This window comes from Montipora capricornis, chromosome 8, assembly GCF_036669925.1.
Source record: "Montipora capricornis isolate CH-2021 chromosome 8, ASM3666992v2, whole genome shotgun sequence".
Taxonomy (NCBI): Eukaryota; Metazoa; Cnidaria; class Anthozoa; order Scleractinia; family Acroporidae; genus Montipora; species Montipora capricornis.
In genome coordinates, this window is record NC_090890.1 from 20,141,540 (window position 1) to 20,157,222 (window position 15,683).

Consider the following 15,683-nt stretch of genomic DNA (forward strand, 5'->3'; position numbering starts at 1 on the left):
GTAAACCATGTGAGCGTTAGCCGTACTAATGGAAATGGGCCCACTCAAAGATAGACCAGGGTAGGAATTGAACTCACGACCTTCGGGCCAGATCACCGCCGCTCCACCGACTGAGCCACAAGGCCAGACGGGAGCAGGCCGTGGGAATTGAAGATGTCAAATTGACGGCAATGAATACATACAAGCACAAGGGGTTACGTTTATGGCTCACTCGGTGGAGCGGCGGTGATCTGGCCCGAAGGTCGTGGGTCAGGAGCCCATCACCCCACCCTGGTCAGAGTTTTTCCCTGTCCTTGAGTGGGCCCATTCCATGAGTACGGCTGACCCTCACATGGTTTACATGGGTAGAAAATAGCACTTCACATCACCCTCTCATAGTTAATTCTATACATGGATATACTTGCTTATAGGTGGCTATAGACGCTGATATATTGGTTGCTATTCAACCTCGGTTAATGAATTTCTCGTGCTCTGATTGGTTCACTCAATCTCGGTTATCAGCTCATTAGTTTGACCTTATACGGCAATTGATTGCGCTAAGAGCCGCTGAGCTAAATTTTTTTCGCCGGAAAGAGGAATTTCTCTCCGAATAAAGCGAAAAGAAAAAACCTTGTTGTGAAAGTTTGGATCAATTCCGACGTTTAAAAATAAGCGAAAAGGCAAGAAATGTTTTTTTGATGAGCCTGCGTCTGTCTGACCACAAGATATTACACAACATCGCATCTTCATCAAGTTTTTTCGATTTCGCTCGGATTTTCCCGCTCGTATTTCGTACTTCCAAACTTTTGGCGTTTAAGGAATTTAATAAAACAATTATTCCATTCGTGCTTGTTGGATATGAGACTGGTTATAGCCAATTCGGCGCTACGCGGCTCGTTGGCTATTTGCCATCTCATATCCAACGCGCGCTGATGGAATAATTGTTAAATACACCAATTTATGCACTTTATGATACACTTTAATAACCCTCCTTAAAGTACATACCGATTTATATCGCAAGCGCGATTTATAAATCGCAAAGGTACTTCAATAAGTTATTTATGAAAAACAGGACAACTTTTGCGACATTTGATAAATACCACAAAATATAGGGAAAAAAGTTCTTAAATAATATTTTTACATTCGGCGCCCCATACTTGCTGTTATCAAAGCTAAAAGGCTTAAAATCGGACAATAAACTAATTTTAGCACGTTCTTTTACCTTGTGAAGTCAATTTGTAAATAACATGATAACTTCCGTCAGCAAACTCGTATGTTAATGAGACAAAATGTAAACAATGACCTCCGCGAAGATTCACCTATCTGACGCAAAATGAACTACCAAGTACAAAAGAGAAAGGGAAAAAGGTAAAGGATCGATTAGACGGCACAGTATCAAATTTTTATTGGCGTAATTTCAAACAATTGTAATTTTCGTTTTGTCCTTTTCTCCTTGTTGTGTTTTTATTTGCTTCCACCCGACTCGATAGCTTCACTATTTTCGGTTGGACTACAACTCTTTGTAAAATATTGTAATAAATGATGTTGCTATGTTCTTGTTGCATCAGTGAAAGAGTGGTTAGTTGCTTAAAACTGTTCTTGATCCTAAATTTAAAAAAATTGTTTGTAAGCCTTGTCCTTTCTGTCTATGTCTGTAGGAATCGGGATTGAATTCTTACTGAAAATAAGCTTTACCCCACGCGATCAGTTTTAATAGCGCTTTGCGGGAATCACTAAAGTAAATATTACAATTAAGAACGGAAACGTTTTAACCTTGTAAAGACCTGACTTAACTAGGGAACACTGTTGCGGACACATTGGTTCTTGTTATGTTTCCGGGGTGGCTAAACTAGCGGGAAGCAAACAAAATGTTTTGCTGCCCCGGTGGCTAAACGAGGAAACATTGTTTCGGAAAACAAAGGAGCTACGTATGCGCATAGTAATAAACTGACTTCCGTAGAAGTCTGGGGTAGGATGCTTGCATTTTCTCGTCCCAGGGCTAGACACAATAGACCGTCACAATACATGTAAACATGGCGTCCGACCTTTTCAGATGGCGTCGGCGGTAAAATGGCCAAAAAATAGCTGCTTTGTGTATGATAATAGATTGTTTGGACGACAAAGGTGAAGGAATCCGAAAGAAAGGTCCAGATAGAGATTGGCTGCGAAGAAGAGTAGAGAGAGGGTCCTATGCAGGTATCGTAAGAGAATTGGCGGCTGAAGACCTCCCATCGTTAAACATTATACGCGTATGGACGTGAACTCCTTTCGTCGCCTTGTTGAGGTGATAAGCCCAAGGATCGTCAAAAGGAACACAAGAATGCGATCTCCAATCTCAACCTCAGAGAGATTAGCACAAACACTGAGGTTCCTAGCGACGGGCGAGACCATTCGTTCCCTTGAGTTCCAGTTTCGAGTGAGCAGAACTGCCATCTCGTACATTGTGAGTGAAGTGTGCGAGGCCATATTTTCTGAGTTGGGAGCCTTGTGTCTGGAATTCCCGTCCACAGTAGACGAATGGAAAACGATGGAAAACAAATTCAGCGAAAGGTGGAATTTTCCATATTGCTAGGGAGCTCTGGACGGGAATCATGTTGTCATGCAGGCGTGTGGACTGGGCTCACTATTTTATAACTACAAAGGGAGTCACTCCATCGTATTAATAGTTCTTGCTTGAAATAATCTGGTGTCCAGACGGAGGAGTGTGGAATCGAACTGGTCTCTGCAGTGCGCTGGAAAATGGGGAAATTAATCTCCCACTGCCCGAACCATTACCAAACAGAACAGAAGACTGCCCCTACGTAATTGTAGGGGACGATGCTTTTTCACTGAAGCCGTTTTTGACGAAGCTTTCTCCTCAGCGAGACCTGGACCTTGAAAGGCGGGTTTGTCGCTATCGTTTATCGCGGGCGCGAAAAATAGTGGAAAATGTTTTTGACCTTCTTGCCAACCGACAGTCTCGACCAACAAAGTCGAGACTGTCATCATGGCCAGTCACCCTTCACAACTGGCTGATCAAAGGACCATCGAAAGATGTTTATGTTCCACCTCATGTTATTGACTCTGTCAATCCGTCCTCCGGTGAAATTGTTCCAGGTTCCTGGAGAGATGATAGCACTCCCTCCAAAAATTTATTGCCTTTGGCAATGGGCTGAAAGCTGAAACAATGGCAACAATCCATCCAACCATGCAAAAAGAGTCAGGGATGAGTCTGAAGAGTATTTTAACTGGGAAGGTGACGTTAGCTGGCAGTGGGAAATTATTTTGAAATCTGTTACAAGACGTTTGTATTACACATGGAAATCCTTAATTCGTCTGTGAACACACACAGATTTCCGGCTTTTGTTTTACGCTGCCGAAAAATGAAAAGCCGGAAATCTGTCTGAGTTCACAGGCTAGGAAATCCTTGATTGACAAGCTTTCCTTCAAGTCAGAAATGACAAAATATGGGTGTGTCTTACCATAAAGCAAGAAATTTGTACACAAATTTGAAGTGGTGAATCAGCAAATGTTTAGGTTAATGTGATCAAATTTAAGAAGATTGAATGATATGTTGATGTCTTGGACTAGAAAATATTACTGTAAAACTCAGAAAATCATGAACAATTTGATTTGATTCTAAAAGGTGTACTGACTAATCACAATAATTTCAGAACAGGCCAGCAAACCTCGAAACCAAAAACTAATTACCGTTGCTATTTGCTGCCTATTCAGTTCACATGCCTAATTGGCTTTTTCCTTGCTACACAACATTCAATATATATTTCTGGTGTTCGTGGTGTTCTGAGCTTCACAGTAATGTAAATACCGGTCCCGTTATTTTAACTGCCGTAAACAGCATGCAACTTCTTTTGAGGTTGCTTATTGAAAAAGTCTGAAATTGATAACATTCACCTGCTGGTTTCTATAATGGCAGAAAGACATTTATGGGGGTAACATAGTTTTGCAGCATTTTTTTTCCGCAGGCAATTGTTTAAAAAAAGAGTAAAACTCACCAAAGTAAAAGCCACAAAAATTTCATGTACTTATATTATAAAACATGCCGAGGTGCAAAAGACAATGAAAAGAATCAGGGTTTACTCTAACTTATTGAAGTTGCTTGTATCATTCTGGTGACTAAAACAGCAGTTGACTAACTAGACTCCATAAATTAAACATGTTGAACATTGACAGTCTATCAAATTCAAAGTTGTCATATTGTTACAGCAACTAGCTAAACTTAAGATACCACTGTGAATCCTATTTTATGGTCAGACAATAGATGTGTGATACGCACAGACAATTTTCACTCAGCAATAATCTCATTGTCTAGTTGATTATGCAAGCAAATTATTGTTCTGACTTTCATTCTATGCACATTTGTATGTGGAAGAAAGTCATGTCCCTGAAGTATCTTAAATTATTATCGGTGACATCAAACATTTGGCAAATCATGGTATTTCTGCACTGATCATGTTGTTCGCAAATTATGTTACACTGTAAGTATGTAATAAATTTATAAATTAGTAGGAATTACGTTTGCCCCTAAGGAGTCTAACGATTGATTGTATAGGCTGTGGTCAGTGAGTCCGATTTTACCTTCATTGGGAAATGGCAGATATGCCGAAGCAGAAAAAAAAAATACCCCTGGTACATGTATCAACTTTACCCAGGTAAATAACAACTCTAGGCAAACTTACCGAGGGAAAACCAATTTTACATGAGTGAAAAGGGCTCAGTGTAAACACAGCTACATATGTGTGAAAACTGAAGCATCCATTCATTTTTTTCACTGATTTTCAATTACAAACATGACCTGCATGGGTGGTTTTTCGAGCATCTGACTTTTCTTACATAAAAAATTGTGGGTATTTCTATCCAAATGTATCAGTATCAGCAGTCCGGCATATCAAAGATCTCCACAAAGCATAAAAAATGGAGTCATGTAGAACAATGTAAACCACTCTTTTAAACATCTCGAAATGTTTAAAAGGTGGAAAACTGACTAGAGAAGTACTGTTCAGCCGCTCTAGCAACCGGAGCTCCATATATTGGGTTGAATGAGCTCAACTCCACGTGGCCAGTGGTTTTCTCTGAGCCATGAAATTCAGCCTCAAACAGGATGTCGTTTATCCTTCCTCGCGGACTCAAGCGAGCTAGTGTTCTTGCGACCACCACCCCAAACGCGTCTTCTTCAGAGAGTTCCACTGCTGTTGATGGCCCTTCATTTACTTCTTTCAATATTCCGACAGCTCTATCAAGGACTGACATTCTCTTTCGGTTGAAGTCCTCCTTTGTCTTCTTTGTTGGATTTATGGCCGGGGATTCATTATCATCATCTTCCGTTAACTTGATTTTCACTGTGCCAAAGCCCTTTGCGGCATTGTGGACGATAACCGTGACAAGAAACTTAAACAACTTGTACCACTTCCAAGAGGAGTGGTAGACATCGCTTGTCAGTTGGCCAGACTTCTTTTTTCGCTCCAGGGCTTTGTTCCCTCATAAATTTCGAATACGAAAACTAATCGCGCTTACAGCTATGGGGAAAAGCGTTTCTTAACATTTTACCTGCATGAATCGTCTACGCTCGCTCGTACTTTCTCCTCCATTTTCGCCGTTATGGTCATGCGTAGATATTTCCTCCTAACCACGCCTCCTCAGGGACCACTTTTGCGCTTTCAATCCGGCCGCTATCTTACCAGGCCGGTTGTTGCTCAACTTCTCCGGGATAGCGCCATGGTGGTCGGTCTTCCCCACCATAGCCTTAAGGTCTCGGTAAAGGTAAATTTGGGCGGAGTTATTCAGCAGACCGTGAACTGCACTTCTGGAACCTCCTGTCCCGACGGACTTTTAAGATATCGCTTCCAAATTTTCAGTTCTAATAAATGATTACACTACCCCAAATATCATGTGAGGAATTTCTTGTTTGTCTTCGGAGACTGATTTTATGGTACCTTTTCTGCCCAAAGTAAGTAAGAGATGACAGTTTCGACTTCGGTGCGTGATAATTCCTTCAATTCCTACCATAACAAAAATTCCTCACACGGTATTGGAGTGCATTCATTAGTGACTCGATGCAACTGAGTGCAGTTATTTTCGCAATAAAGTGAAGTGGCAGGAGCTTCTGCAGCAGATTCGGTCAAATAATTTAATCTGTTAGCTTTAATATGATATATACTTTGACCCTATAAAAAAAATAGCGTCGCGACAATTTCATTTTTCCGCGGACACCTCATTTTCCTTTACCGAGACTGTTGGAAGAAAATTTCTATATTCCATCTTTTTACATTTTCGTGTAGAATAGGGTGACCCTACCTCTCATGTAAACCAAACCGGAAAATACAAGAGGCAAGGGTTACCCTTCTAAGAGGGTGCCCCTTCTAGAAGGGTCACCCTATCTCCATGTAAACAGGCCCTAAAAAATGCCGTATAACAGGCTGAAGTGTACAAGTTTGTTCTGCTGCCTAACTCCTACATTCTACATTCTCCTACAACGCATCGGTCAACTTCCATAGAGCATGTGCACTCTTCTCTTCAGGATTTACAAGAAACTCTAGGCAAGCAAATTTTCGTAGTTAGTTCAATGCATGAACATTTCTGGAAGTTGAGATTTTGCAACGTAGATTGTGCAAATGTGTAAGCAACCTTTCCACTAGTTAACGGCCCAGAAAAATGTTTCCTGTCTACAAGCGACACAAATATAACAAAGAGCATTTCAAACCAGTTTTTGACGTCTTCTCCTCCAGAGAATCTACTCCAAAGAATCTCGTCTTCCTTTTCTTCTTGGGCTACTTGTTCCCGATATTCAGCCGCTTCTTACTCCATGGCAATCGGCTTGACATTTTCGTCGTAAGGCAAGACGTCTTCGCTCGCTGAAACAGAACTGTCCCCCTGAGGCCTCGGAAGATTGTTCTTGACTGCTTTCACTGGATTCACTGCATGGAATAATCGGACATCTCGACCTCGGAGACGCTAGACTTCTCTTACAAAACTCGATAAAAACAGAGGAATTGAACTCGAATGTCAAGCCTCTGACGTCATGATTAGGAAATCTGCTTTTCAATTGCGGGCTCATTAAGAACGAAGTTTAGTGATGGCGGCCAAATTTTAGGACACTTTGGAGCCGAAAAATAATACGTTAGAGGGTTTGTTGTCAACGTTCTTTGTCAATTATACATAATTAACCCAACGCCATATTTTATAACAGAATAAGGCCGAAAAAAAAAAGCGAATTTTCGTCCAAGCACTTTAAGGGGCAAAGCTTCCGCACTGGGCCTGCATCTACGGCTGCTGCTGCCGGCGTGCCGATTGGCTTATTAAGGTACTCGGTCGCCTGACGTCTGACTGCTACCAGCTCTATATTCGTATTCTAAAGAGCGTTTTTCCTTTCAGTCGCCCATAAGATGGCTTCTGTTACCGACCAGTTTTCGCATGTTTGGCTTGGGGGCATGCAGCGCCTTGCACGCATCTGTGGCGGTCAAGTCTGGGCAGCGACTTCCCCCAAGCTTGCTGACTCGTTTGACTTTGTACATTGCTCGCTAACTATTGTCTGATCCAGCACGCGCTGTTTACCACTCAGCGCGTAGAGCTGGGGAGATACGTGAGGTTGTTCTAAGTCACGCAATCCAGAAGTCGCATAGGCTAAACAGCCGCAGGGTAGTGTTCCCCTCAAAAAACGCCAATGCATCTATTGTCTCGTTCTTTTGCGCCTTGCGTTATGCGTTTAAAAGCTAATTATGTTGATACCAAGGAACAGTGACATTAGCTAAAAATAAGCTTGACCCCAGTCTGTCCTCTCGCTCTACGGGGCAGCAAGAAGGCGGAACGAGGTTTTTATACAACTGTGTCCTCCAAATCACAGGGCAATTCCATTTCCATCAAAAACCAAACATAAAGGAACAAACAAACCATTGAGTCCAATAGATACCTTACAAGACTTGTCATCTGGGAGAAAAAGTCTGACTTGCCATTTGATGTTCTATGTCCGGACTGAAAAAAAAGAGACAATAAATTGCATCATAAACTAATATGGTAGACACTACAGCTGCCCCTGCGGTTAAGTATAGTTGTATGCAGAATTCAATGTCTCCAGAGCCCAGGTAGAAGAATGACCATTAACAAACGGAGTAGCTTTAGCATAAGGCTATTGATGTTGAAGAGGGAACAAAACAAATCAGTACTGAATATGAAAAGGGCGTTCCATAGTTTGGTGTCGTTGGGAATGTAAGGAGTAGAGCGTTTGATCATGGCGGACACGCTGTTGTAGCAGTCGAAACAGAAACTAAAGGAAACGCAAGTTCAAATTTGAAAGAACTCGGAAATTCAGCAAAAATATGAAAATAACTTGCGGCCTAATAAAACGATTTCCCCTCAGCAACAAAATTTGCGAGATGAAAACACCATAAATTTTGTGCCACGAATATATCAAGTTACCATCAGCGAAAAAAGGTTTCGGGATATTTTTGTTACTTTCAATCAGAGTTCAATTTTGCTCGTACAAGTAAAATCGCAAAATCGAAAGTGACATCGATTTTAGCGGCCACTTTAGACACCGGGTTTTTGTTAGTTTGCTTTTTTCTTTTTTTTTTTTTTCAAGTGTCTTAAGTTCGGAAAGATACATGTGCGATTTAACACAAAGATCACAATCGTTGATGCTAGTCTAAGTGTCAGCTGAAGTTAAGCTCCTCCGAATAAGGTTAGTACCTGGATGGGGGACCGCTGCGAAGTCCCTGTGACGGCGATAGCTAACTTGATTTCATTTCTTTATTTTGTTTGCCGTTGAAAGCTATTTTCTTATGTTCTTTCTACGTCAAAACGGCTGAAAAAACTGGTTCCCAAGAAATATTGGAGTATTTGCTCCATGCAAAATAATGTTCACAGTGGAACACACAAGTACGAAGCAAGATCTAGAAATAACGTAGAAATTTTGGTTATGACGTCAGCGTACGCCCTTCCGCACAGACTGTCGGGGTGGAGATGGGGAGGCAGGACAGCCTCTGCGAATGGGAGTGTTCGGGCAATTTCCTTTGGCGGGAAATCGCGTGGCAGCGTTACATTTGGCAACCCTCGTTTTTCTGGCGGGAAATCATATCAGTGACGAGCAACGGGATAAAGATCAGGAAAGAGACCGAGAAAAGAGGCGACAAATTTTGAGAAATTTAACCCCCACTCCCCCACAGGATGGCGGGTTTTTACAACGGGGTTTCGAGTTTTTTTTTCCCAACGAAGCCGACAAAATTTGGCCCCCTCGGACATTTTTCCCAAAGATGCCGACAAATATCAACCCTTCGGATTTCATTTTTCAAAGGGTGCCGACAAAAAAATCAAGGGTACGGATTTCAGCCATCTTTACGGAAGGGGGGGGGGGGGCATATAAAATGGAACGAAGTAGGCCTGAAAACATTTGCAATTCCGTGTTGACAGAGATTCTGGCATTTTTCAACAATCACATTTATAAACTTTTTGTATGAAATGGATGTCCAGTCGAAGCGAATTCACTACTTTTTAGCTTGACTTTTTAATAAGTAGGATTTTTGCTGTTGTTCTAAACTGAAGTGAGAAGATGTAAAGGTTATCAGTCAAACGGAAAATTGTTGGGCAAGAGATTACTGTGCGTGTAATTTCAGTTTTAGTTGTTGATTACAATTGTTGGTTATTGTTAAAAAAGCTTGTTTGTTTACTGCTGTCATCTCAGAGGTGTTTGATCACTGTAAACTGCACTAGTACACTAATGACGATTAATTTTGCACTTTATGCAGACGCATAATTATTTCCATATACACTATATTGCTTTCTGTGGTCAGAAACGGGAGCTCCGCTTTTAGGCTTGGCTAAATTTATATATTAAACTGAATTTGAGAAAAATACAGGAAGTAAAGAATTGAACGGTGCCTTTACGTCAGAGAAAACATGAGAAAAAAACACCTCCCTCCGTGTTTCTCGCTAACTTCGTGACGTTGTTGATGAAAGATCTCAATATGAAGTTCCTTTACAGGAACAAATTGGTAATATCCCTGGGACAATAGGCTAAAGAAATCAGAAAGCAGAAGAGACTAAGACAACATTTGAAAACAAGACTGCTTTTGCATCTCTCTTTGAACTAGTATGCGCGTCATAAGAGAATAGCCATGTTGCTTGCTTTCGTATTTTGCAAAAAATGGGTGGGATGGAGGAAAATGAAAACGCGCTTCTTATACTCTTTAATTAGTTTTATCTTGAGGCAAGCTTAAATTTGGTGCCCTTTGAGATTTGCGGGGAACAGTGTATTTATAATCAGAACCCAAATGAACGAGTTGTCGTGCGCCTAAGATTTAAATAAAGTAATGCCGTATCCAAATGACCGCAGAAGGAGACAAGGATTTCAAATATCATATATTTCAAGCTTCGTTGAATTCAAATAAATCGACGATCTGTCGATATCCAGTCCAAAATAGGCCCTCTCTCGTTCGGTTTACTGTTAGCAGCCGGCATATACAGCAATTGACATTCGAATGTTCTTAACTAGATGGTAACTGCGCAACAAAGATTTCAAAATTTACCGAACTGATTCAAATTAAAATAATCCGATTGATTTGACCAATACAAAGCTGTAGTGCAGCATTTGTCTTTTTCGGGGGTTGACATGCAGCAGCGAAAAATAACGTAATGGCCAAGCGAAGGTATTGTCTCGAAAGGTTCAAAAGCGCAAAGGAATACTTCTACTGCAATACAATCTTTCTACCTTTCCAGAAAATTCATAACTTTAAATACAAACTTGTGATGACAAAATAGAGGTTAACAATTTTGTTGGAGCACCACAGGCACCCCAAGCTCAGTGTGAGCATGGCCGACAAAGATGTAAGGATTTATATGGGAATCCCGATAAAAAGGTTAAGAAGATTATTATATGAAAAAAATCTCAATGAAAAAAGCCTAACCTTCTTACCATTTTGGATAGCTTCCTCCCTGTGTGGTTATTTTCCAGATCCGACGCGATTTGAGCCATTTTCAATTTCTGGGTTGTCAACGGGTATAATGAAATCCCAAGGCCGGAGACTAAATTCTCAGGAGCCACCAATTGGAGTCAAATATTTCTGGATAAAATGTTCCCACGGTCACAATTCCACGTCAGAATCAATTGACAAAGATTGAACTTTTATCTCAACCCATCATCAACGCAATAGCAGTCCTGCGAGCAACGCCGGGCGGTGAATATTGCAACAAAACAGCTTTCGAAAGAGTGCTTTATCACCAAAGTGGTTACGGCTTCCATCGTTGACGACAAACTGAGCCTTACTGGGGTGGCAGACTGTAGTTTGTCAACCACAAATTTCTTTATTCCCCTACGAGGTACGTTCAATATTCTCGTTTCATTTTTTTGTCAAATTCTTTAGCTTTTGCCTAGAATGGCAGAAAAACACGATTCCCGGTTCCTCCAGCCCGACCATCGAGGGAATTGATCAACCAAATAAGAATTCTTCTCTCGGAGTCGGTTTGAGAACCGAGACCAGTGGGTTAGAGGCGACCCTTGGAAATATTAACAACAATATGGCCAAAATGTCTACATTGTAGCCTTTTGGAAATGATGTGTAGTTCTAGACAGCAAAGTACTGAAGATTATGCAAAGTCGCCACCAGCGAAGCGACAATCGGTAGACTCCCTTCATGAACTGTCGCGCTCAAACGACAATTATTCTCCACCAATCAAGAGGTTTGAGTGCTATCATTCAGATGATGATGTAAGTCTTTATGCCGATGATGATGATGATGATTTGGATTGTGATACATCGATACAAAAGGTCACCGAGCGAAAAAATTCATCGCAAAAGGTCACTGACCCGTGAAGGCGGGAAAAAGCCCACCACACTGCCCAAGAGCCTCCTTGATTCCTCTGAGGAAGGAGACGCCACCGGCGATGATATCGACCCCGATGTAGCTGAACTACTTAAGAAACGTTGTGGAAAGAAAACGTAACCCTGAAAAAATCAAAGAGATTGTGGAAAAACATAAGCGACCCGAAAATTGTCCTGAGCTGAAGCCCACTCGGGTGAACCCAGAAATATGGAGACAACTGCATTCCAAGCAGAGGAAAGCGGACCTGAAAGTGGTCAACTTTCAGCAGCTTGTACGAAAGATAACAACAGTAAATTTGCAATCACAGATTGGTTGGCAAATAATACTCAGAATAATACTGATTTGATTACAAGTCTGTCGATAGCTTGGCAATGTTTGGGAACTTGAATACGCAATTAGCCCAGTTGAGACGGGATCATATAGAGCCAACCCTCAGGTCCAAATACAAACTCATTTGCGCCATTAAAGTGCCGGCAGTATCTATTTGGTGATGATATAGCAAAGCAGCTGAAAGATGTTAAAGAGCTAGTAAGATTAGTCGCTCGTTTACTCACCCACCTAACAAGAAACTTCCCAATGGAACTACCGCCTCAGTGGCCAGGACCGTGGTGGGTTCAGTGACTACCGTAACAAATCTCGGAACAGGAATTTTCTATGGAAAAGCCAGTCCAAACCGTTCAGGCACCAGAAACCCCAGGCCAAAGGACAGGCAGCAAATAATTGAGCGGTTAAAAGAGATACGAAACTCTGTAAGTGTCTTTGAACAGTTCCTTCCTTCTTTGTCATCTCATTTACAGGACGCCCGTTCCAATTTTAGGGCTAGCTGCATAGCTACCGATTTTGTAGCCTGGACTGAAATAAATAATGATAAGGAAGTTTTGTCTGATGTGTCTGGAGTACATATCAATTGTATTGAAAGACCAGTTCAACACTGGCTGCCTCCCCAAAAATTTGATGACCATGAGTCAAATAGAATAGATCAAGAGGTTTCTAACCTTGTTGAAAAGAGGGTAATATAGAAAGGGTTGAATATATCCCTCATCATATACTCTCTAGCACATTTCTTACACCTAAAAGAGATGGATCATACGGGCTGATATTAAACCTTAAGAAATTCAACTCATTGATTGTGAGCCACTATTTCAAAATGGATTCTGTGCATACTATCACTAAGTGTTAGCTCCCAATTGTTTTATGGCTAGTATTGACCTTTAGGACGCATATTAGTCAGTCCCTATCACAGCATCTGATCGTAAGCTCGTATCTTTCAAATGGAAGAAACAGTTTTTCAATTTACTTGTTTACCAAATGGCTTATCTTGAGCCCCCAGGAATTTACCAAGTTATTGAAACAAGCCTTTGCACACTTACATACCAAGGGTCATAATCTCTTGCTCATTTGGATGATCTTTATCTGTAACGCTGCACTTTATCAAATTGCATCTGATTCAGGAATGTAATTGAAACTACTTTACTACTTGAGAAATTGGGATTTATAGTACATCCAGTAAAATCAGTCTTGGTGCCTACTCAGAGAATAGCTGTTCTTGGTTTCGTGTTAAACTCGTTGACTACGACAGTAATGTTGACAAAGGAGAAAGCAGTCAATTTGAAGCGGTCTTGTGCGCTCTTATTTACAAGACCCAAAGGTAATCAATCGACAAGTGGCAACGGGTGATTGGTCAAATAGTGGCCAGGTTTCCTGAGGTTATGCATGGGCCTTTATACTGTAGGAATTTGGAAGGTTCAAATCCCAAGCCCTTAAAACCAATAGAGGTAAGTTTGATGCATACATGTCCTTATCTAGGAGGCATAAAAAAATTGCAATGGTGGATAGCTAATGTAGAAAATGCACAGCACATGACAAGCCCCAGTATAAAATAACTACCGATGCCTCTCTTCTAGACTGGGGTGCCGTACTGGATGACATTCCCACAGGGGAAATTGGCCGTATGACGAGTCTCATGGCTTTGAAAACCTTTGCTAATGACAAATCTAATACTCACATCAGAATTATGACTGAAAACCCAACAGCTGTTAGTGCAATCAATCATATGGGAACCAGCCATTCTCGTTCTTGCAATTTTATGGCAAGAAATTTGGGAATGGTGCCTTGAAAGAAACATCTGGATAAGTGTAGCTCATATACCCGGTACACAAAATTTTGTTGCTGACTTTGAATCTCACCGCAATGAAAAGGAAGCAGAATGGATGTTAGCGCCATCCTTTCTACATTGAAGATGCACTAAACGAGTTAGACTTTATCCAGGAAATTGACTTGTTTCGTGTCACGTATCAATACCCAGTTTTCCAAGATGTGTCATCCAAACCCGATCCATCCGCCTTTGACGTAGATGCATTTACATTGGATTGGTCTACACTAATGTTCTATGCCTTTCCTCCCTTTAGTGTGATCCCAGCTGTCCTGAGAAAAATAGTAGCAGAGAAAGGCCAAGGTGTTTGCAACCTCCCAGACTGGGCTCCCACGCAAGAGTGGTATCTCAAAGCAACACAAATGTTTGATGAAGGAAAGAGTAATCTTGAAAGCCAAAAAGGATCTCCTCAGGCTTCCAAGCCATCCCGAGGAGATTCACCCTCTGTGGCGCTCAATCTTATGTTTGTCTCTAATCAGGGACAGCTTAGATACCTATGATCCATCACTAAGTGCTAATGAAGTTCTAATGGCGTCATGGAGAACTGGAACTACTAAGCAATACCGAACATATTTACCAAATAACTAAGCTACAGTAATGAGAATGCTGTTGATGTTTTCGGCTGGTATAAACCAGGGTGTTGAGTTTTGATGACACTGTTTCGTTCCGGTTTAGGCTAGGCCCGTTCTGCGTTATCATCAATTGTCCACCCTGAATGATGGCAGCAAACTTGGGGAACATCCTTTAGTTTTGTCGCTGCATGCTTAAAGGGGATTTATGAATTGAGGCCACTCAGCCCTCCCTAAGTACAATCATATTTGGGATGTTAACATTGTACTTCATTTTCTTAAGACCTTTGATTTTGCTTGTAAGCTGTCATTCAAAGACCTTTCATTAAGGCTCACAATGTTTTATGTTTGCTACGGCTCAGCGTGGGGCAAACCATACATTCGTTGGTGTGAACTACATTCAAGCATTTGACGACAAGTACAGAATAACTCATGCAGAAGCTAAAATTATCTAAACATGGAGCACATTTGGAACCAATCGTACTGCACGCTTTTGAGGAGGACAAGAAACTTTGTGTGTTTGAACACCTTAAGGATTACCTTAGTAAAACTACGGATCTAAGAAATAGCCAATCACAAAACACTTTCTTGACTAAGTTTACAAATTACAACCCCCGGGGGACGCTCATAACAGCTGTTATCCAAGGGAGTCAATTTGAATTTCTAGGGGTCGGGGGACCAAAAATAACGGCGAGTCCCATTGAAAAATCATGGGCAGGTAATTTCGATGTTACCCTAACTGTACCACTAGTCCATCAGCAAACCCCGAACTCTGCACCTCGACTTCTTCACTTGTGAAGGCAAACGGGTTTCACGTATTTTTACCACAGGAAATTATGGAACAAGGCTGCCAAGGGAATAGATTTCTAAACTCTGACACCGTTTGAGAAATGTTTAGTCAGAAGCCTGTTGGGGGACCCATGCTGTTAAAATTTTTGGGGCGAGGGAACTTAGTGGTTTTTACGAGGGCCAGTATCTTGCAAAACAAACCATGTGGGTGGTGGGGGGGGGGTTGTGGAAATTTCAATCGGTTGCAAATGCAGCTTCATTGCATCTTAAGGGTTTGTTTTGCTTCGACTGTTCAATAACGTTAAGGAGACTATTCTTTTAACATTTGCCTCTTTTATATCTCCTATTTTTTTGGTATTTGTCCGCTGTGCACAGGACTTTGAA

At 41.4% G+C, this 15,683-nt stretch overlaps 1 protein-coding gene across 1 annotated transcript in view; it reads right to left on the reverse strand.

The window, feature by feature from the left end:
- Positions 1 to 15,683, reverse strand: part of LOC138014356 (peroxisomal membrane protein PMP34-like) — a 69,215-nt gene that overhangs the window by 6,749 nt on the left and 46,783 nt on the right. The window contains exon 8 of the mRNA XM_068861412.1: positions 7,886 to 7,947. Coding sequence (XP_068717513.1) covers positions 7,886 to 7,947 — 62 coding nt within the window. The remainder of the gene's footprint in view (positions 1 to 7,885; positions 7,948 to 15,683) is intronic.